Source organism: Calonectris borealis, chromosome 19, assembly GCF_964195595.1.
Source record: "Calonectris borealis chromosome 19, bCalBor7.hap1.2, whole genome shotgun sequence".
NCBI lineage: Eukaryota > Metazoa > Chordata > Aves > Procellariiformes > Procellariidae > Calonectris > Calonectris borealis.
Window position 1 is genome coordinate 1,425,632 of NC_134330.1, and position 17,198 is coordinate 1,442,829.

Consider the following 17,198-nt stretch of genomic DNA (forward strand, 5'->3'; position numbering starts at 1 on the left):
AAAGAAAGATCTGATGCATGTTAGTACCCGTATGCTGTGAGAAACACTCTCGTACAAACAGATTTTACAATGCCTTTGAAAGTAGCCTGGGGAAGGTGACAGGGGAAGATGGTGAAACAGCGCTCTGAGAATCTTGAGTTTGACTGATCTTAAATAACCTGGTCAGATCCATTTGCATGCTGAACACATGCATTTCTAATTACACAGTTCCTTTCTTTCCATAATTTCAAGGTAAATCAGGGTTCTTTCTAGCTCTTGAATCTGCTATTGGAATTTGGCTAATGATTCTATCAATTCTAGTAGTCAAAAAAAGATAGCAGGAGGCAAGCGGTTTTAGAGAGAAGCGAATCAATTGGCACACTACAAGCTACGCAGTGATAAAGGGTTGTCAGAGCAATGTTCTTCACTTCCAAAGCATTGAGCTGAACAATACTCAGGCTTCTGAGCAAAGTAATGCCAAAGAGAATTACACCTTCTCTCTGAGCTAGCAATATTTGGGGAGGGGATTACCTACAAGAAATCTGGTTGTATCCTTGTTAGATCAAGGATATGTGTACTGAATGATGGAGGATTAATTGGAGCATTAGACACAACTCTGAACAGAGAGGGAATAAGGATATAGTCTGTTGAGAAGGAGAGGATATTTCTACGTACATTTATTTCCATTTATTTATTTATTTGACATGCTGTCAAAACCAAATCCAATCCACAGCTCTAGATGCATCTGATCACTGCAACTTCACATACATCCAAGAGCCATAACCTGAAACTGGTTATAGAATATACCCAAAGACATCTTCTAGAGGTTTTTGCAGATTCTGTCATATGAAAGGAGGCAGGATGGGGGCCGGATTGGCGAGAAATTAATTCCATAGAACAACAAGGCAGTCTGTACCTGATTCAGTCACCTTCCGTAAGCAGCTCAGTGCTCCATTGAGTCTGGAGCACTCCTCATCTCTGGCACCACATCTCTTCATTGTTTCTTTCACCTTTGACTCATTCATTTCTAGTAAGGCATCTAAGGTTAGCTCCTCTGGTATTCTCTGCAGAAAAACAAGAGGATACATTTTTTTTTAAATATACATATATAAACAAGACTGTCACTTGTTATTCTGATGTACTTTAAATAGTGCCACTGTCTCACTGTCTGGTCTGACTCATGATTTACTCATTTTGGTAGCGCATCTCTCTTAAGGATCACTGGGTCAGTAATGACCATGCAGCAGATCTCAGCAGTGCTCAGCAGCTGCTCTTTCTCCTCCTTCCATCATGAGAGACCAAGCATATGCTCAAGTGTGCTCTGTATCATTAGGATGTTATGGTCATTCTCTGGTATTTAAGTTAGGATTAGAGGTGATTGAAATATTCTTCTCCCCTTGTGGAAAGTTTTCACTCAGTATTTTTGAAAAGCTACTAATGAAAGCTTAACTTTTTCATTAAAAATAGCAGTCGGAAAGAAAACAAGCCTAAAACCTGAAAAAATGTCAGATAAAGATGTTTGGCTTTTCAGTAGGGAAGTGAAAAGTAAAAACAGTGAGGAAGATGTTAAACAAAAATAAATGTTTTGTTTAAATGTTTTGTTTGTTAAACAAAATGAATGTTTTGACAAAGTGATAGCGACCTCCTCCTCAAGCAATTTTTCCTTCATTAGAGAATCAGCCTTACCCATTTCTTGCTTGGAAAGAAATTTGTGCAGAACTCCTACACCTTAATACATGGAAGCCCCTAAAGTTTTACATCAGGCAGACACAAAAGATACAAGAGACTGGAAAGCATGAAACGATCTGGTATTTCCTGACACAGAATTGAGCTGTGTCGCCTCTCTCCTCCCCCATTCAAATGTTTCCAGTGTAAGTTTGCAGCAATTGTGGTTAATAAACAAAACCAGGATATTTAGCCCAGATACCCAGGAATTTCCCTGAAAGTTTTGCCTAAACAAACCTCACTGTTGCCTGCTCTCACAATGAGATCACAAATTTCACAATATTTGGCCTCCTTCCTAAAGTTTCAACTCCTGGAATCAAACTATATAAAAGGGTTTCAACTTTTATTTGAAGGGGAAACTCAAAAGTGTGTCTCACTGTTTGGAGAAACAAAAAGCTTGAAATCCTCTAGATTCTTAAACCCTGCTTCTGACTATAAATCAGATTTGAATGTTGTTGAATGTCCTTTAACAATCACATCTTTCTTAATCCAGACTCATGCCTTTGAGATCTGATGCATGACTTCTGATTTTAACTGTGACAGTGCTAGAAACAGCCCCAACCTTTGGAGCTTTGTAGGTGGTAACACAGAGAGTAATCACAGTTTCCATTTTTAGTAACTGTTGCATGGAGCAAAGAAAAAGAATAAATTAAGAAAAGGCAGAAGGTTAAGAAATGCATCCCGCATCTTCTGTCACATGCCCTGAACCGGACGAAATACAAAACACAGCTGACTCAAGGAGAGGCCAAGAATTTCAATGAGCAGTAAGCACAAAGCAGGTCCATAGTAAAGCCAGAGTTCAATGAAGTTTGGGCAAATTTTCTTGTTCTTCTACAGTCAATATTAGCAGAATAACAAAAGCACAGATATCCCACCCGATGCTGGGTATTACTATTCATTTTCCTGCACATCTACACCACCAAGATGCAGTAAGACTGCCCCAAAAAACTTCTTCCTGAATGACTTCCACTTGGGTAAAACGCAGGAAGCACAAAGACTCCAGTGAAAACGCAGTGCAAAATCTGCTCTCCTGGGATTCCTACCCTGATATTACACTCCAAAGCACAAAAAAACCCAGGGGTTCAGATCACCTGAGTTGAAATTGGAATGGGTTTCCACAACTCAAATATGCCAGCATGAAGCCAGTACAGGTTTGCTCACACAGCTCCCCAGCCGAACTGGGCTGATAACAACAGAATTAAACCAAGTCATTCTTATAGTTAGTTATTTCCCCAGCACCCCCTGAATTCCTCTCCCCTGCACGCAGACAGGCAGCTCACAGAAGCATCTTTGTTCAGCGATATCACAAGGGTGGTTCTGCGATGCAGGACGTCAGCCTCGCAGCAACAAGCAGCTCTAAAAGGGACAGCGACTGGGGGCAAACATGGAGCGAGTTTTAGCGTAATACGGAAGAAAGTTTTCTACACCGACATGGGTGCCCCTGTGCTCTGAAGCAGGGAAGCTAATGTTGCCCCATTAAGCATAAGGGAAAGCCAATGTCTCTTACAAAAACATTTATCCCGTTTCATGCTTTTACACGGTCTTAGAGTAAGTGGGATTATGGTGATGTCATTCTTGAATTATCTTGAAACATTTCCTCACCCCCACCACTCCCCACTAAGAAAACAACCCAGATTACGTAGCCACTGTTTTAAGCATCAGTGTCATTCCAGATCCCGGTATAAACTACCAAGTCACGTTACCCAGTATCACCTCACTTCCCTATCCTTCACATGACACAAATGTAACCAGTAACTTATTAGAGCTATTAGTAAGTCAATCAGTGAAGTGGAAGAGACTAAGATTTCCTCTGGAAAGCAAAGTTTTTCCACCACAGCCAGTTCCATAGCCCGGGCTTTAAATGGCCAGCAGCAGCAGCTGAAATGCAGGGCCAGCCGGGACGGGACTGGTCGCAGTGCGGTTGGGGATCTGGTTTCTCCAGTGCCTGCTCTATGGCAGGATCCCGAGTGGACAAGCACCACTGATCTGCAGTGTTCACACTCAGGGTAGTGACTGGCACCGGGGGGTATCAAGGCTTGGCAGCAAACAACATCTGGGCTGGCAGAAATGCTGATGAGCCACAATGCTTCATAAAAGCAAGTGTGGCATCAGGTAGTGAAAAAGGTTCTCCCTGCCCAGTTTAGAGATCACAGGAAAGTCAGTAAAGCAAATCCCAATAAAATAATTTTTAAAATCCCCCAAAACCAGAGGCTAGAAAAAAAAGGAGGAGCTCGGTCTCGTCTGCAAGCCTGTGCCCACTCAAGTGGCCACCTGCAGTCAGGTTCTCTTCTGTCTGTCCTCCTTTCACACAAGGAGGGCAAAGTACAGCAGTTACCCAGCGCAGATGACACTGCACCTTTCACAAGAGCCTTGTACCTGTGCAGTTAGTCCTCAGTGGAGTAAGAAAGGGGCTATTATGTCTTTGGACTGAAAAAAATGAGTGTATACACTGAGTGTGTCCTTCAGTTTGTATCAATAAGGCGGAATTGACTATTTTAACTTACCCTAAATTAAGCTCTCCTGGTTGTGCTAGTATAGGCAAGGCCTAACTGGGGAATTCCCATTCCCTACTGTAAGAGGTATGTGGAATGGCATCCGAGCTCAGCTCCTGCTTGTAACAGCACACACACTCGCTGCTCCCAAGGCACAACTCACAAGCACAAAATTGTCGAGCTCACAACCAGCACACATGCCCAAGGATGGCAGGGATGGGGTGTTGCAATATTCAGGGAGCGGGCCTGGGTCCTCCACAGTGGTGCTCAGAGCCTCACAGGTCCTTCTCTCATTCCCAGAGGGGAGCACAACCACAAGTTTACTGGCACAGAGAACTTAGCTGTCATCTCTGTCCTATGGCAGCTTGATAGTTAAACGCCAGGATTGCCTGTTGTTGCAAGTCTGCTGGTGTTTAGTGCTTTTCTTTTTTAAAGATCAAACCCCTGCAACCAGGAATTCCCAGCTTTCACTTCTAATTTTCAAGCCTTCCTGGTTGCAGAGAAAAACCTTTAAAACAATTTTTAAAAACAAATTTTAAAATTTAACATTCCAAACTATTGAGCTTTTTAGAAAGTTAGGGCATTTTTTCCTTCATCTCATTCATTTGCAGGACACAATCACTATGGAGGGCTTGATCACCCCTAAGCTGACTGGTTTCACTTCCTTAAACAAGTCTGTGCCCTACAACTCGATGTGTGGCCTGCCATGAAAAGCTGTAACAGTTCACACAAGGCACAACTGAGCAGTGAGGGGCAGTCCCAGCTCTTCACTGTGAACTTTGCTCTGCATCCCTAGCACAATCTCACCCAGACACGCACGCTTACAAAGGGTCCAGCCTGCTGCTAGCTTGCCCCCTTCCTGGGCCTGCATGGAAAGTCCAATCTACTCTTTGCTCAATAGTCTAATTTTAGAAAGACAGAATAGCAAGTTGTAGGAAAGTATAAGTACAGAAAAGGAGATTATATTTAAACAATCCCAATGACCTTGAGCTGGGAGAGCTCAGACTTTCTGAACCTGCTGCCAGCCCCCATGACACGCGACAAAAGGAATAAGCCTTAAAAGGGGGGGAGGGAGGGGAAGTAAGAGGCTTTCTTTAAACAGCCACTCATGTGCTGCACATATGTGGTGGCTTAATATAAAACTGGTCAACCTGATCCCTGTAAGATTGGTCTGATATGATTTAGCTCTGTGTGAGCCCCCCAGCCAATGTGATAATGATGAGGGTCACTAGTTCAAGATGGCTCTTAAAACAGGTTCCGTTGCTGCTGATGCTCTGGCTCAGCTGTTGAGTTGGGGGGAAGAATGTCCCCTGCGAAGCGCCCTGACAGTGTCCATCTCAGAGGAGCATGTGGTGGGTTCCAACCCCCTCAATGCAAGTGCAATTCTGAGTCCTTGCAAAGGCGTTACTTCCAATCTTCAGCACTGAGGGTGAGAAATGTGGGTCCAACAGACCTCTCTCTACCTGCTTCTTCATGGCTACTGTGGCTTTAAAAAAAACACAGCTTTAAAAAAAATGCAGCTTAAAGGCTAGCCTTAAGGCCAAGCTAAGTACCATCTCCCTGCACACACCTTGCCTTGACTACAGAATGACAGAGGAAGCCGCAAGATATTCAGATACTATTCTAATAATAAGGTCAGATTAAAAAAAAAAAAAAAAAAAGGAGAGTAGGAGGAGACAGAGCCTGCTTTCAGTCTTTCAGCACCTCAAAACTGCCAGAAAAATCTAAAGCCTTACTCACCACACATTGCTTAGCAGAAGTGATGCTAAAAAGCCCAAACCAGGAAATTATTCCTCTTTACAACAGGTAAGAGGACTTTTCTACAAAGCCCTCCTGCTTATCAGACATACAGACTGCGTACTTCATGGTATGCGTGTTTAAAAAGGAAAAAAGTAAACCACAGTGTATCCAAGAAGCCATCCAAAGGTTAGTCTCAATTAGTCAGGGTGAAGAGTTCACAATAGTGTAAGAAGGTCTTTAATCTTGCCTGGTATCCAACTTAAATCCCTGAAACATGGCAAAAAAGCTGGTATCTAACACAGTGGATGGGTTATTTTTGGTGAAGATTCCTCCCTGCAGATAAGCCTACGGAGCTAATGCTGCTGCTAGCACTCTGCAAAATCAGTCTGACCTGCTCCTCGACCTAGTAGACGTGGCTCTTCCTATAAAGCCAGACAGTTGTCAGGGCCACAAATGCCTCCTCTTAAATCAATACGTTCCCTCACCAATCATCTTCCTGTAAAGCAGCAGATGCTAGAAGAGAAAGCCCATTACATAAGGTGCTTAAATTCCCACTGACAGCTCTAAGCAAAGCATGTAAGGATGCTCTTAGAACATCTTGTGCCTGCTAGTTGTTACTTTGCTCTGGGTTTCTGGTGTCCAGTGAAGAAGGTATTGAAAAATTGTTGTATTATTAAATTTCTGGAGATTTTATGGGCCTTCTGGAAAGCCTCTCACATGAAATTTCTAGCTTGCATTAAGCTGCGAGTACACACAGGCTATGGTTTCACATAACATCTCCCTCTTCACTGTTTCACCTCTCACACAACAGGTGGGGTGGAGAGCAGCTGACAGTCTCAGGGCATTCCCATTCAGTCTGCTCTTTGTGGACAGGATAGCTGCTGTCATTTACTACTTTCCTGTGGGAAGACAGACATAGCGGTTGCAGTGTTTCACTGCAGAGCCTGAGGGGTAGCATGAGCCTCGTGCAGACCTCAAGCCATGAACGATTCACAGTGAACAAGGCTGTGCAAGGGGCACCTGGACCCCTTGGCAGGAGACGGGAACCCTGGCAGTAGTAGAGAATATTTTCCAAGAGCTGTTTACACTGGGGAGAGGCCTTCAGCTGGAACATGGTGGTGGAGTTTTAGGTCCAGGAAGCCTGCAGGACAGTGTTAATTTGCATACACACAATTAGCACATTCAGGATCTCTACTATCTAGCAATCCAGTCAGAGCTTCTGCTGCCAGACCCATGGAAATCCCCAGCAAACGGCCAAAATCCTCATAGTCTGTTCATGTAGATATGCTGACAGAAAAAGATGAGAGGATACAGCTGTGGAAACCTGATAGGCTTAGGCAGATCTGCTTCTTTTATTCCCCCAACCAAAGTAAGGATGCACACACATAAACCCCATGCTTTTCCTCCAACAATTGATCAGCATGATGTGCTACAAGCTAGATCACAGTCCAAGCAAGCATAACCATCTGCCGTGGTCTCCTTAGTATCAACCCGATGCCTATGCCTCATCCTCTACAGATTTTCACAGGGGCAGCAGGAGACTCAACAGACAATTCCTACTCAAGGCACGAGCCTTTCCTGCTCTGTTCCCCAGCGTGCCAAGCGCTGCCCCTGGCTTGCTCAGGAACCACTCTCGACTACTTACAAGAAAGTAGGTCTTTGGCATAAATGCTAAATGGGGAACGAGACAAGTTTCATAAGCAAAAAGGAGGTATTACGAAAAAATATATACATTGGGAGTCAAATACATTCCCCAAATGCAGCGGCCATAAACCAGACCCAACCACAGTACTGTTTCATCTGCTCCCACGTAGTCTCCCTGGTGGCAAAGTTCTGCTTACAGACAGCAATCATTAGGGCAGGATTTGCCCCTCCCCGTGCGTGACAGTTATCTACTCTAAAAACAGCTTTCCAAACTTGATTGACTGGAACCCCTGCTACACGGTGAGCAGGGCTGGTTCAGACATGTTTCAGAAGATGATAAGGAGATGACTATGTCCTTAAGTTACTTTTTAAGATGGTGACAAGTTATATGTGGGAACAAATATAATAGTGACATTTCTGGGAAGAATAACGGTAAAGACAGAGAGGATTTTTTTCCGTGCTAAAGAAAATAAGCCAGTAGAGATTTTTTAATCTCTTTTTTTTGGTAGACGTGCCCCCCGCCCAGAACCTCGTTAGTAGCTCTGCAAGAGACTTAACCTAACAGTGGGGACAGCACTCTTTTCACATCCTCCTTCCCTCCCACTCCCCCCTCAATTCTTTACTCCAACTCTCAAGGGGAGCAGGATAATCCAGATCAGTATATTTTTCTAGGTCCATTTTCAGAGCAACTTCTACCCACTGGAGACCACTATATAGCTTAGATGTATCTTCTGGCTGTATGGTTCCTTGTTCTGCCTTTTCTAGTTCTCAGTTCAAGTACCTCTTTTCCCAGTTTCAATCCACCATATTTAACCATTTATGCACCATTTACGATATTAAACCACATGTACACAGTGCTAATCAATCTCTAGGACTCCAAGCCAAAAACAAGGACTCTAGCTTTTCCTAGGAAAATACTTAAAAAGAAAGTTACAGAACAATACTAGCCCAGCTCCAAAGCAGAGCCTGCTCCACACTAGCCACTGTTTTCTATGATAAAAATCTGTCTGGCAACTGATTAGAGGAACAATAACAAAGAAACAGAAATAGCACAAGTTGGGGTAGGGGTTCAAAGTTTCCTTACCCCTCAGAATTGTGTATTCACAGAGAGCAAACAGGATCACAAACTCGAAGCTTGTATTCACCACCTACCTCCAAGTCTGCTAGGTCCACACAGAACAGCCCTTTCACTCCACGCAGCACGACCGGCTGACTGTTATCCATGCTCACAGGAGTTTTAGCTGTCGCCCAACGCCATAAACAGTGCATTGTTATTACTATAATCTCTTTCAGAACTAAAGGATTTTACAAGCAGTCATTATTCTTGTTTTAAATATAGGTTTTCAAAGAAAGAAAGGAGCCTGACAACAAGACAGCAATTATAACAGCAAGTGCTTTCAAGCTTCACAATGTCTAGAGCAAGTCACTGAGCAAAAATAGTCTTCACTGTGGACTAGAGGAGTCAGCAGATATTCTAAATTAGAGCTGGTGCTCTATTTCTGACAAGAGAGCCTGGGAGCTTCTGTGCTTCCCTGCATGGCAGCTTTATTTGGGAGAGGACTGGGGGGGAGAGAGGGGAGGAGAAGAGAGAGGGAGAAAAAGAACATTGTTTCTCTAACGGCTGAGCTAAAAAACTGCTTGCAATTAGGCTGTTTTTCAAAGGTGTTATGTCACAGACTAGCACAACCTTGCAATACTCCCTCCAGCAATGCTAAAAATGCAAAGGGAATCAGAACCAAAAAAAAAAGCAAAAAACCATGAAGCAGTGGGCCACAGGAGAGCCCTTCACCTGCACACACCTCCTGCATTGTACCTGCTGTTTCTATTTAGATCTCAGAGGTGGACAGGGAAGGGCTGCGTTGCAGCTATTCTCCGAGACTCTACAGGTACTTGGCAACCTCTCCAACTAGTTTCAGAGCCTAAAACTCTCAAGAAAAGAGGCTATGTGCCTAACATGAATACACTATCACAATGGTTGTGGGGTTTTCTTTCTCTCTGCAGCACTGTTTGGAAGCATTAAGAAGGAAACCCAGTATGACTATTTCAGTTTTACAGTGAGCTAACTATTTTAGAGATGGGAAGACATTCCCCGGTGTGTCTCGTACACCAGCCACAGAACCAGGTATGGGACTCAAGTGTCCCCGTTTTCACTGTCTGACCTACTCAGCCATCTCTTTAAAGGCTCCCTAACCACCTCTCTCCCCAGTCATGTCACAGGCAGTGTGCATAAAGCTAAGGGAAACCATTATATATTTCTTAATAACTAACCTATTAAAGCTCCTTCTGTCAGTGATTTCCATTTTGAAAGCATTCAGCTGAATTGTGGTTCACATGCTGTATAAAGTCTAAGCAACAGCAGGAATGATCCCATATACCTGTAACATTTCTGAAAGACAACTCATCACAGACAAACATCTCCCCTGCACTGTCTGGTGATGTCCACGCCACCAACACCAACAGTGGCTGCATTGCTATTTTCTAAGCAGTGAAATAGCAGGACAAAAAAACCAAAAAAACCAAACCAGGGCAAGAACAGAGCAATTGGTTTGTTAGCCCAGCTATTTCCATTTCCCCCAGATTACAGCCTGTTCCAGCATGCCTACTCAAAAATAATTTTAATGACAAATGGGTGTTGCAGTTCTCCTGTCCAGCTATTATAAATGCTAAAGAAGCTGTCTGCAGCTGCATGAAATGGATGCAGAACTTTTAAAAAATAACCATACATTTGGAATCACAGAGGAATTTAAATGCTTTGTACACCTCTTATATTTCCGTCCCAGAGAACAGAGGGAACAGTTCATTACACTGGTCACTGCTTGGGAGAGGGTAGCAAGAGAGCATGAATAAAAATAATAAACAGTTGGAATACGTTCTCTTCCTGCCTTAGACCAAAACCGAATTTGTTCACCCTTTTTAGTGTCTACACAAACGGAAGGGCAGTCTCAACACTGTTTGCTCCCTGAATTAGCAGGATGTGACAGATTTGAACTGTCCACCTCCCTCCCCCTTCCTCTACCCCTCCTCTTTACCTCTTCCCTTCCCCCAGTTCTGCAGGCACCACAAAGGATTTAAAAAAGAGCTACAAAGACATTCTTTTAGGCTCAGGCAATTCCAGTAACCTTAGAAACCAACAATAGTTGTGAGCCTGGCAGTCTGGCCACAGCAACAGGCTGCTTTTCTGTTCTCTCATTGTCACTGCTGCACCTTTAGCTGCGCTACCCAAAACCTTGCTGGGCTGGAAGGCAACATGCAGCATCACATTCAAAATAAATAGTAGTAAATAAAAGGAACAACTCCATCCTGAACTCATCCTATTTTACCAGAGTATGCTCAGTTACATCAGGACCAAGCTGCAGTAACTTCCCTGAAAATTTGCTGACTTTTTCACTCAGGCAGATCCCTGCTGAAGTCAAAGAAAATTTTTGCTTGTGTAAGGATCAAAGGAAACTGAATGAGAACACTGTGATCTGCCCTGCAGAGCCAAAAAATGGGAAAAATATGGAAAAAGCCTTTTCTGCTTTGTTTAGCCATCAGTGGACTGAGCTCTACTTATATTGCCATTAATGTTACATTGAACCGAACTATCCCCAGTACAGAACAGCATAGGGAAGCCATGCACAGTCCAGACCCAAGGGAACAATCTGATGTCAGTGCCGTGCAGTCCTGGAGTTCCCAGTAACCACCTAACCGTGGCCAGGATTTCAGGCTCCTCTTCCGAAAAAAAAAAAAAAGTGCCGGAAAAAAAAAAATATGTCAGAGACAGGAGCTGGAGGCCTTGGCTTATCTGGTCATTTCTGATTCCAGCAGAAGTGTCAGATTATTCTGTGCAGTAAAGAGGCTTCCAGTGATTTGCATGTTAAGAATTAAACTGTAAAGATCAGAAGGAGCCACGATCTGCAAGCATGAACAGCTGATGCCGGCCACCACACAGACCACCACAGGAAAGTTATTTATTCCATTCTTTTACACTGATGCAATGCTCTTTGGTATCAGTTTGAACCAGAGACTTTACTCATGGGGGGGCGGGGGCGGTGTATAAAATGAAAAACCCTCTCTTGTTTCTGAACAGAGACTCCTATCCAGTCAAAATCCAGATCAAAAACCACCTGCTCACTACTGGGTTGCAGTCCACTTGATTTTGTAGTCCGAGTGCTGTGTGAGGCTACACAGTTTCAAAACCATCAGTCTGGGACAATCTTGTAAACTCTGACCCCTTTTGCTAGTCTAAGTTTAGAGGGACACAGTGCTATTGGCTATTTTTGGATCTTCACTAAGTTATAATTGTGGCATGTATGCTTTTAGAGATAAGAAAACTCCAGGCTGTCACAACTCAACATTTTTGTCCATTTGTTGGATCCATCAGTGCACAAAATGGTAACTCTTGGTCCTTTTTTGGCTAGTACTGGACGGAGAATATAGTATGGTACAGTATTATTATTATCTAAAAGTTAGTAAGTGATTAATTTATGGCGTCGTTCTCGGCCCTAGCAGGCAGAAGAAGAGGAGGTCCTGGTAATGCAGGACCTTTGTCTCATACTAAGCAATAGGCGTGAGGCGCTGCTTCAAATGCTATTATGAGCAGGGAGGGGGAGAAAGGGAAGGGAGTATTTCAGCACTCCCACTGGGTGATCACTGCTTCTGGGAGATAGGAAGAACCCTTTCCTCCAAAGGTCCTTCTGTGTACTCACATACTCCCACTTTGCCTGAAAGTAAGTTCAGGAAACTTAAACCCAGCAGGCAGCTGGGAATGTCTCGAAAGGGGAGGAGGGTTCTGTGCTGAGGGTTGTCTTCTCCTTACCTGTACAACTTCTTTCCTCACATTGACAATGTCTAACCAGTCATTGAATCTTGGGTAGCTGTTGAGCTCTGCTGTCCTGTCATTCAGGGGCACGCTCAGCTTACACTGCCGTTGTCTGTGGATGTAGTCAATCAGTTTCACCTGTTGGGATCCAGAAAGTAAACAGTTAAGTTCCTTGGGATATGTTGTCATCTTCCTGGGCAATGTTTGTATAGTACCTAGCCAAAGGGGATGCTGGTTTCTGAGTGGGGCTCTTTCATGATATAATAATAACATACTCTTACAAGCACTCAGGGAAATTCATACAGGGAAGCACTTCCCTCACACCGAGCATCTTTATTCTTCAACATTTCAGCAGAAGGCAGGACCTTGCAGGGCCCATCCCCGCAGGACTCTTCTCTAAACTCGTATCAACAAAAGTTCCGTACAGAGGCTGGGTGTCATGTCAAAATATGAAAGGGCGTCCAAACCATCTGAAATAATTAATTACATTCAATTTAAAGGTACTGCACATATACATGCAACTACATTCTGGATGCTGCGGGTATTGCTAGTCTAACCTACTATCTGCCCTCTCATCCATTGCTCCCATATATTTATTATATTCTCTTACATTAGGACTCATTTGGGCTAGAAGATCAGTGAGGCAGGAATAGCCAAAGTACCCAAAGACTCTGAGGCCCATTAGCTGAGGGGCATTTCTATTAATAAAAACCAACACTAAAACCAATGATCTTAAAAGAACAAAAATTCAGGCAGTTGGACTAGATGATCGTTGTATGTCTTCTATTCTCTTCTAAAGTTTTATTCCAAAGCTTTTATCACCTGACCATCTCATGCCAAATGCACTACACAGAAACCTTCACTTCAGACACAGAAGAATAAAATGGCAAGAAGGAATATTATTTGTGCCTTATGTTTGCTTATCAAAAAGAAAATATTCTCAAAAGATTTCTCACTATGTCACACATTCCCATGGGGCAGACTTAAGCTTCAAAACCTTCCTAACAAAACAATGCCGCAAAGCAAGTTAGCTGATATGTGATTTATAAACTAAAACACGTTCTTAGTCAACAAATTTTAGCATTTGGGACAAGATCAGACTACAAATGAAAATGAAAAAACAAACACAGATTCTTTGACTGCTATAATATCTCTCCTCTGAAGTTTCTGCTCAAAATATTTTTTGTCTATGTATCTGAATGATGCTATACATCACTTGTATGCACAATCTCAGTTATACATGGGAAGGAGAATTAGATCATCTCCTTTTTCCCCAGATAAAGGATATGGCAGATATTACAGGGAAAATAGATATGCGTTTGATCTCAACTGAACGAGCCCCATATGGAGCATAATGCTTTTGGCCTGCTTATCAGTTTGGGAGAGCTACTACTTCGTAGTAACTGTCCTAGAACAAATGCAAATTCTTCCCTGGCGGCAATATGTGGGTATCACTTGTTTTATTGAAAGGGGGAAATTCTTTCTCCCTCTCATCTTGTTTACTGTGACCCAGTCCTGCAAATGTATAATCATGAGGTTGATCCAGGTGCTCTTACACACAACTGTGTTAAATAAGCAAGGCTCTGCAGGGGATAATAACAGAACATGCACAGAAACGCAGTTAACCATAAACAAGCACTGAGCAGGAGGACCTGTACTTGCACAGGGGAACTACACTCTGCTAAGTTATTACATTACTAATACTATTCTTTTAAAATGGCTGATGAGACCACAGTTCTAGCTACAGTCACAATTTCTTGGGACTCAAGCCATTGTGGGCCTCAGTTTTTGCATATGGCTAAAGACTGGTAGTCAAGAGTAGGAAAAGCCATCCTTGGGAGGGCAACAGATTGCAGCAACATTTGACTGAAGTGACCCCACCTCAGCATTGGAGACCAGCACATCCAGCTGGATGTTTGTGGCTACAGCTTCAAAACTAAGCTATTTCCATGTGAATGGAAGAAGCATATAGCTTCTAGAAGCTTCTAGCTGCAGCTGAAGCCAGTGGAAGCCAAGTGGCAGCAGCCCCAAACAAAACACCACACTGGATGCTTCTTGGAGGTTGGTTGCGTTCTAGCAGCAGAACCACCAGTTCTGTGTAATGAAGAAAACCAGCAGCTGTTGATAAGGTATTTCTAGCTTGTGCTTTCCTGTAAAGTTAGCTGAGGGTTTTGTTTTATGAGCAATCTGACTCCTCACAACTATCGGGTATAACAAGTATGTCTCTGCCCACACACTTCTGAATTCAGACAGCAGTGTCATGAAGTTTGAGATTTATCAAAAAGTGGGTTAATACAAACAAAAGTGATTCAAACTCTTCATGCAATGAATACAGAAATGCAAAGCAGTGCCAGTCTTAGGAGAGGCAGCTGTGCAATAGGACTGCCATGTCCTAGAAGACTCAGCCATTCCTTTTCATTTACACTCTGACCACCCAGCTGAAACCAGAGGAACCTTTTAACCATAACTTCCTAACATGGCTTTGGAGCGTAAGACCTAAAAGAAATTACCTTGGAAATCCCATTCAATCGTTCTCAGTCTCAGTACCTCTTTTTATGAAAAGGGGATGATAGCACTTCCTTTTTTCCACCCTTTGTCTGCTTTCTCTAGTCAGAACCAATGCTGCAGAGCAGGGCAGGGCAGGCCCCTGCAGGCAGCCACAGTTCTGCTGAAGGCGGCTGGGCTCCGAAGGGGCTGGCAATGGGCTCAGCAGAGGCCTGGGCACCACCAACAGCCATGTTCCCGTACTCTGCGCCAATTAGAGACAAGTCAGCTCGCTCCCTCAGCCTAGTGCCGTATGATAGTGACCACGTGACTTTTAAACACTGCTGCAGCTTGCTCTGCCTGTACCTGTACTCTTAAACTTGCTGTCAGCTGTAGTCTCCTACACAGTTGCACCTTCAGTTGTACACACCCCTACATTAAGGTGTCTCAGGAGTATGCGTGCTCTGTTCCTTCAGAGTTAACTCAGCGCTGGCAAGGGGCACCTATGATGTCATTGGCTGGCTTGGCCATGACCTTCTGCTTTCTCACTGTCATACATACTTTCCCATAACAGCCTATCCAGCGAGCTCTCCCATTCACAGTCAGGTCAGAAATGAGCTTGGAGATGCTGTTCCAAGTATTTTCCTGCTAAGTGCTTGGTTTAAATTTTTTCTGCTTCTTGTTGTAATTTTTCCCCACCTCATGGCTTGGCTTTGTATCATATACATCCTGATACAGTACAGCCGCTGGCCCGCATTAGATGCGGTGTGTCTCTGCAGATCTACCCAGCCATTATAGTTAAGTCTGTGCACAGCTCGGGGGGTAACTCCCATATTAGGGGGAGGAGCTGGAAATACTGTCTCCTACAGTTAAAGCAACTGTTCCACAGTTTAGATTGAATGCTATCATGGCTCTTGACTTTTGCCTATCTGCCCTAAGCCTCCTTTTTTAACAGGAAAGACCTACATTCTCATCATTAGGGTTTCATTCTCAAGATACCTGGTTCTGTTGTTGTGGCCTCCAAATGTATCTCGTTTGCATCCTGGCTTCTTTCCTCAAAAGACATTAGGTAAGAAAAGATTTGAATGAGAAAGAGCTGACTTTGCTGGGTAAAGACAGGAACAAGATAGTCAAAGCCCTGGCAGGAAAAGTGAGGAGAGCACATTTTGCCCTTCTCGAAGAAGAAGAGGGGATCTTGGCAACCCATGGGCTAGAAGTAAGGTTAACCAAGAGCACAGAGTGGGAATGGAGGCAATAGGAGCAACAAATACCTGGTATGAATAGAGGGGGAATGTCCCCTAATAAGAAGCAGAAAGAGGAGGTTGCAGGAAGTTTGAGGACTACTCAATAGCCCCCAATATGCCAAAAATCAGCCTATATAAATCAAAAATAGTGCAGCTTCCTGGCTGTGCAATAGATATGGCATGGAAAGGGGAAGGAAGACAGAAATCATCCAAGCCTTCTCTTTTTCTGGAGGCCATTCCAAGCAAGGTTCAATGACGATATGCACTTTGATATACAAACTGCAACCACAAAATCCAACCAAAGGTAAACAAGTCGGCTGCGCATTTGTAAGCCGCGGTATGTAGAATTCCCAGGGTACTGTGGTATGTTACTGCTTCTTCCCCCAGGTCACCTCACCCCTTCCCCATTCCTGGGCATACCTCAAGGTTGCTGAGCTCCACTCTTAGTTATATGTAACACTAATTATATGCAAATGCCTTAAAAGTAGCACATGACCCAGTATAAAGCAGGGAACTGCAAGCACTGACAGTGGCAAGAAAAGGTGTGGGAATCTGTTCCAAAAACCACGGTGAAGGGCAAGAAGTACTTAGCATCTATTTATAAACTAAAAATCACAAATTAAGTAAAAGAAATTATACACAAAATGTATGGTCCCACATTATCCTATTACAATCTGCAGTATCACAAGGACAGCATGCTGCTTTGAGGAAGGATATTCGTGAGGTACAGTCACTATTCTTGCATTCCGCACAAAAGTTCTCCTCACCAATTTCAGTGTAACACCAGAGGCACCACACTTAATGAGTTAAGAGAATGGACCTCAGCTCCAGGGAGCTGGACTCTACTCCTAGCTCTGCCACTAACCTGCTGTCTGACCGTGAGCAAATTAAATAATCTGTCTCCTCTTCCATCCAGCATGTGGCTCTACCTGCTTGTATCATATAAACTCCCTGGAGCAGGCGCTGTCTTCAACTATTTTCATACTGCTTAAAAAAATATGGGTTCAAATATTTTCACTTGACGTGTCTCATCCATAGCATAAACTCCTAAAAGGATATTGCTGGACGGTACTCTATGCAGCACAGATT

General features: G+C 43.5%; 1 protein-coding gene across 1 annotated transcript in view; it reads right to left on the reverse strand.

Moving 5' to 3' along the window:
- KSR1 (kinase suppressor of ras 1) overlaps positions 1–17,198 on the reverse strand; it is a 71,652-nt gene that overhangs the window by 20,770 nt on the left and 33,684 nt on the right. The window contains exons 2-3 of the mRNA XM_075168293.1: positions 12,379–12,519; positions 896–1,043 (exon numbers count right to left, since the gene is read on the reverse strand). Coding sequence (XP_075024394.1) covers positions 896–1,043; positions 12,379–12,519 — 289 coding nt within the window. The remainder of the gene's footprint in view (positions 1–895; positions 1,044–12,378; positions 12,520–17,198) is intronic.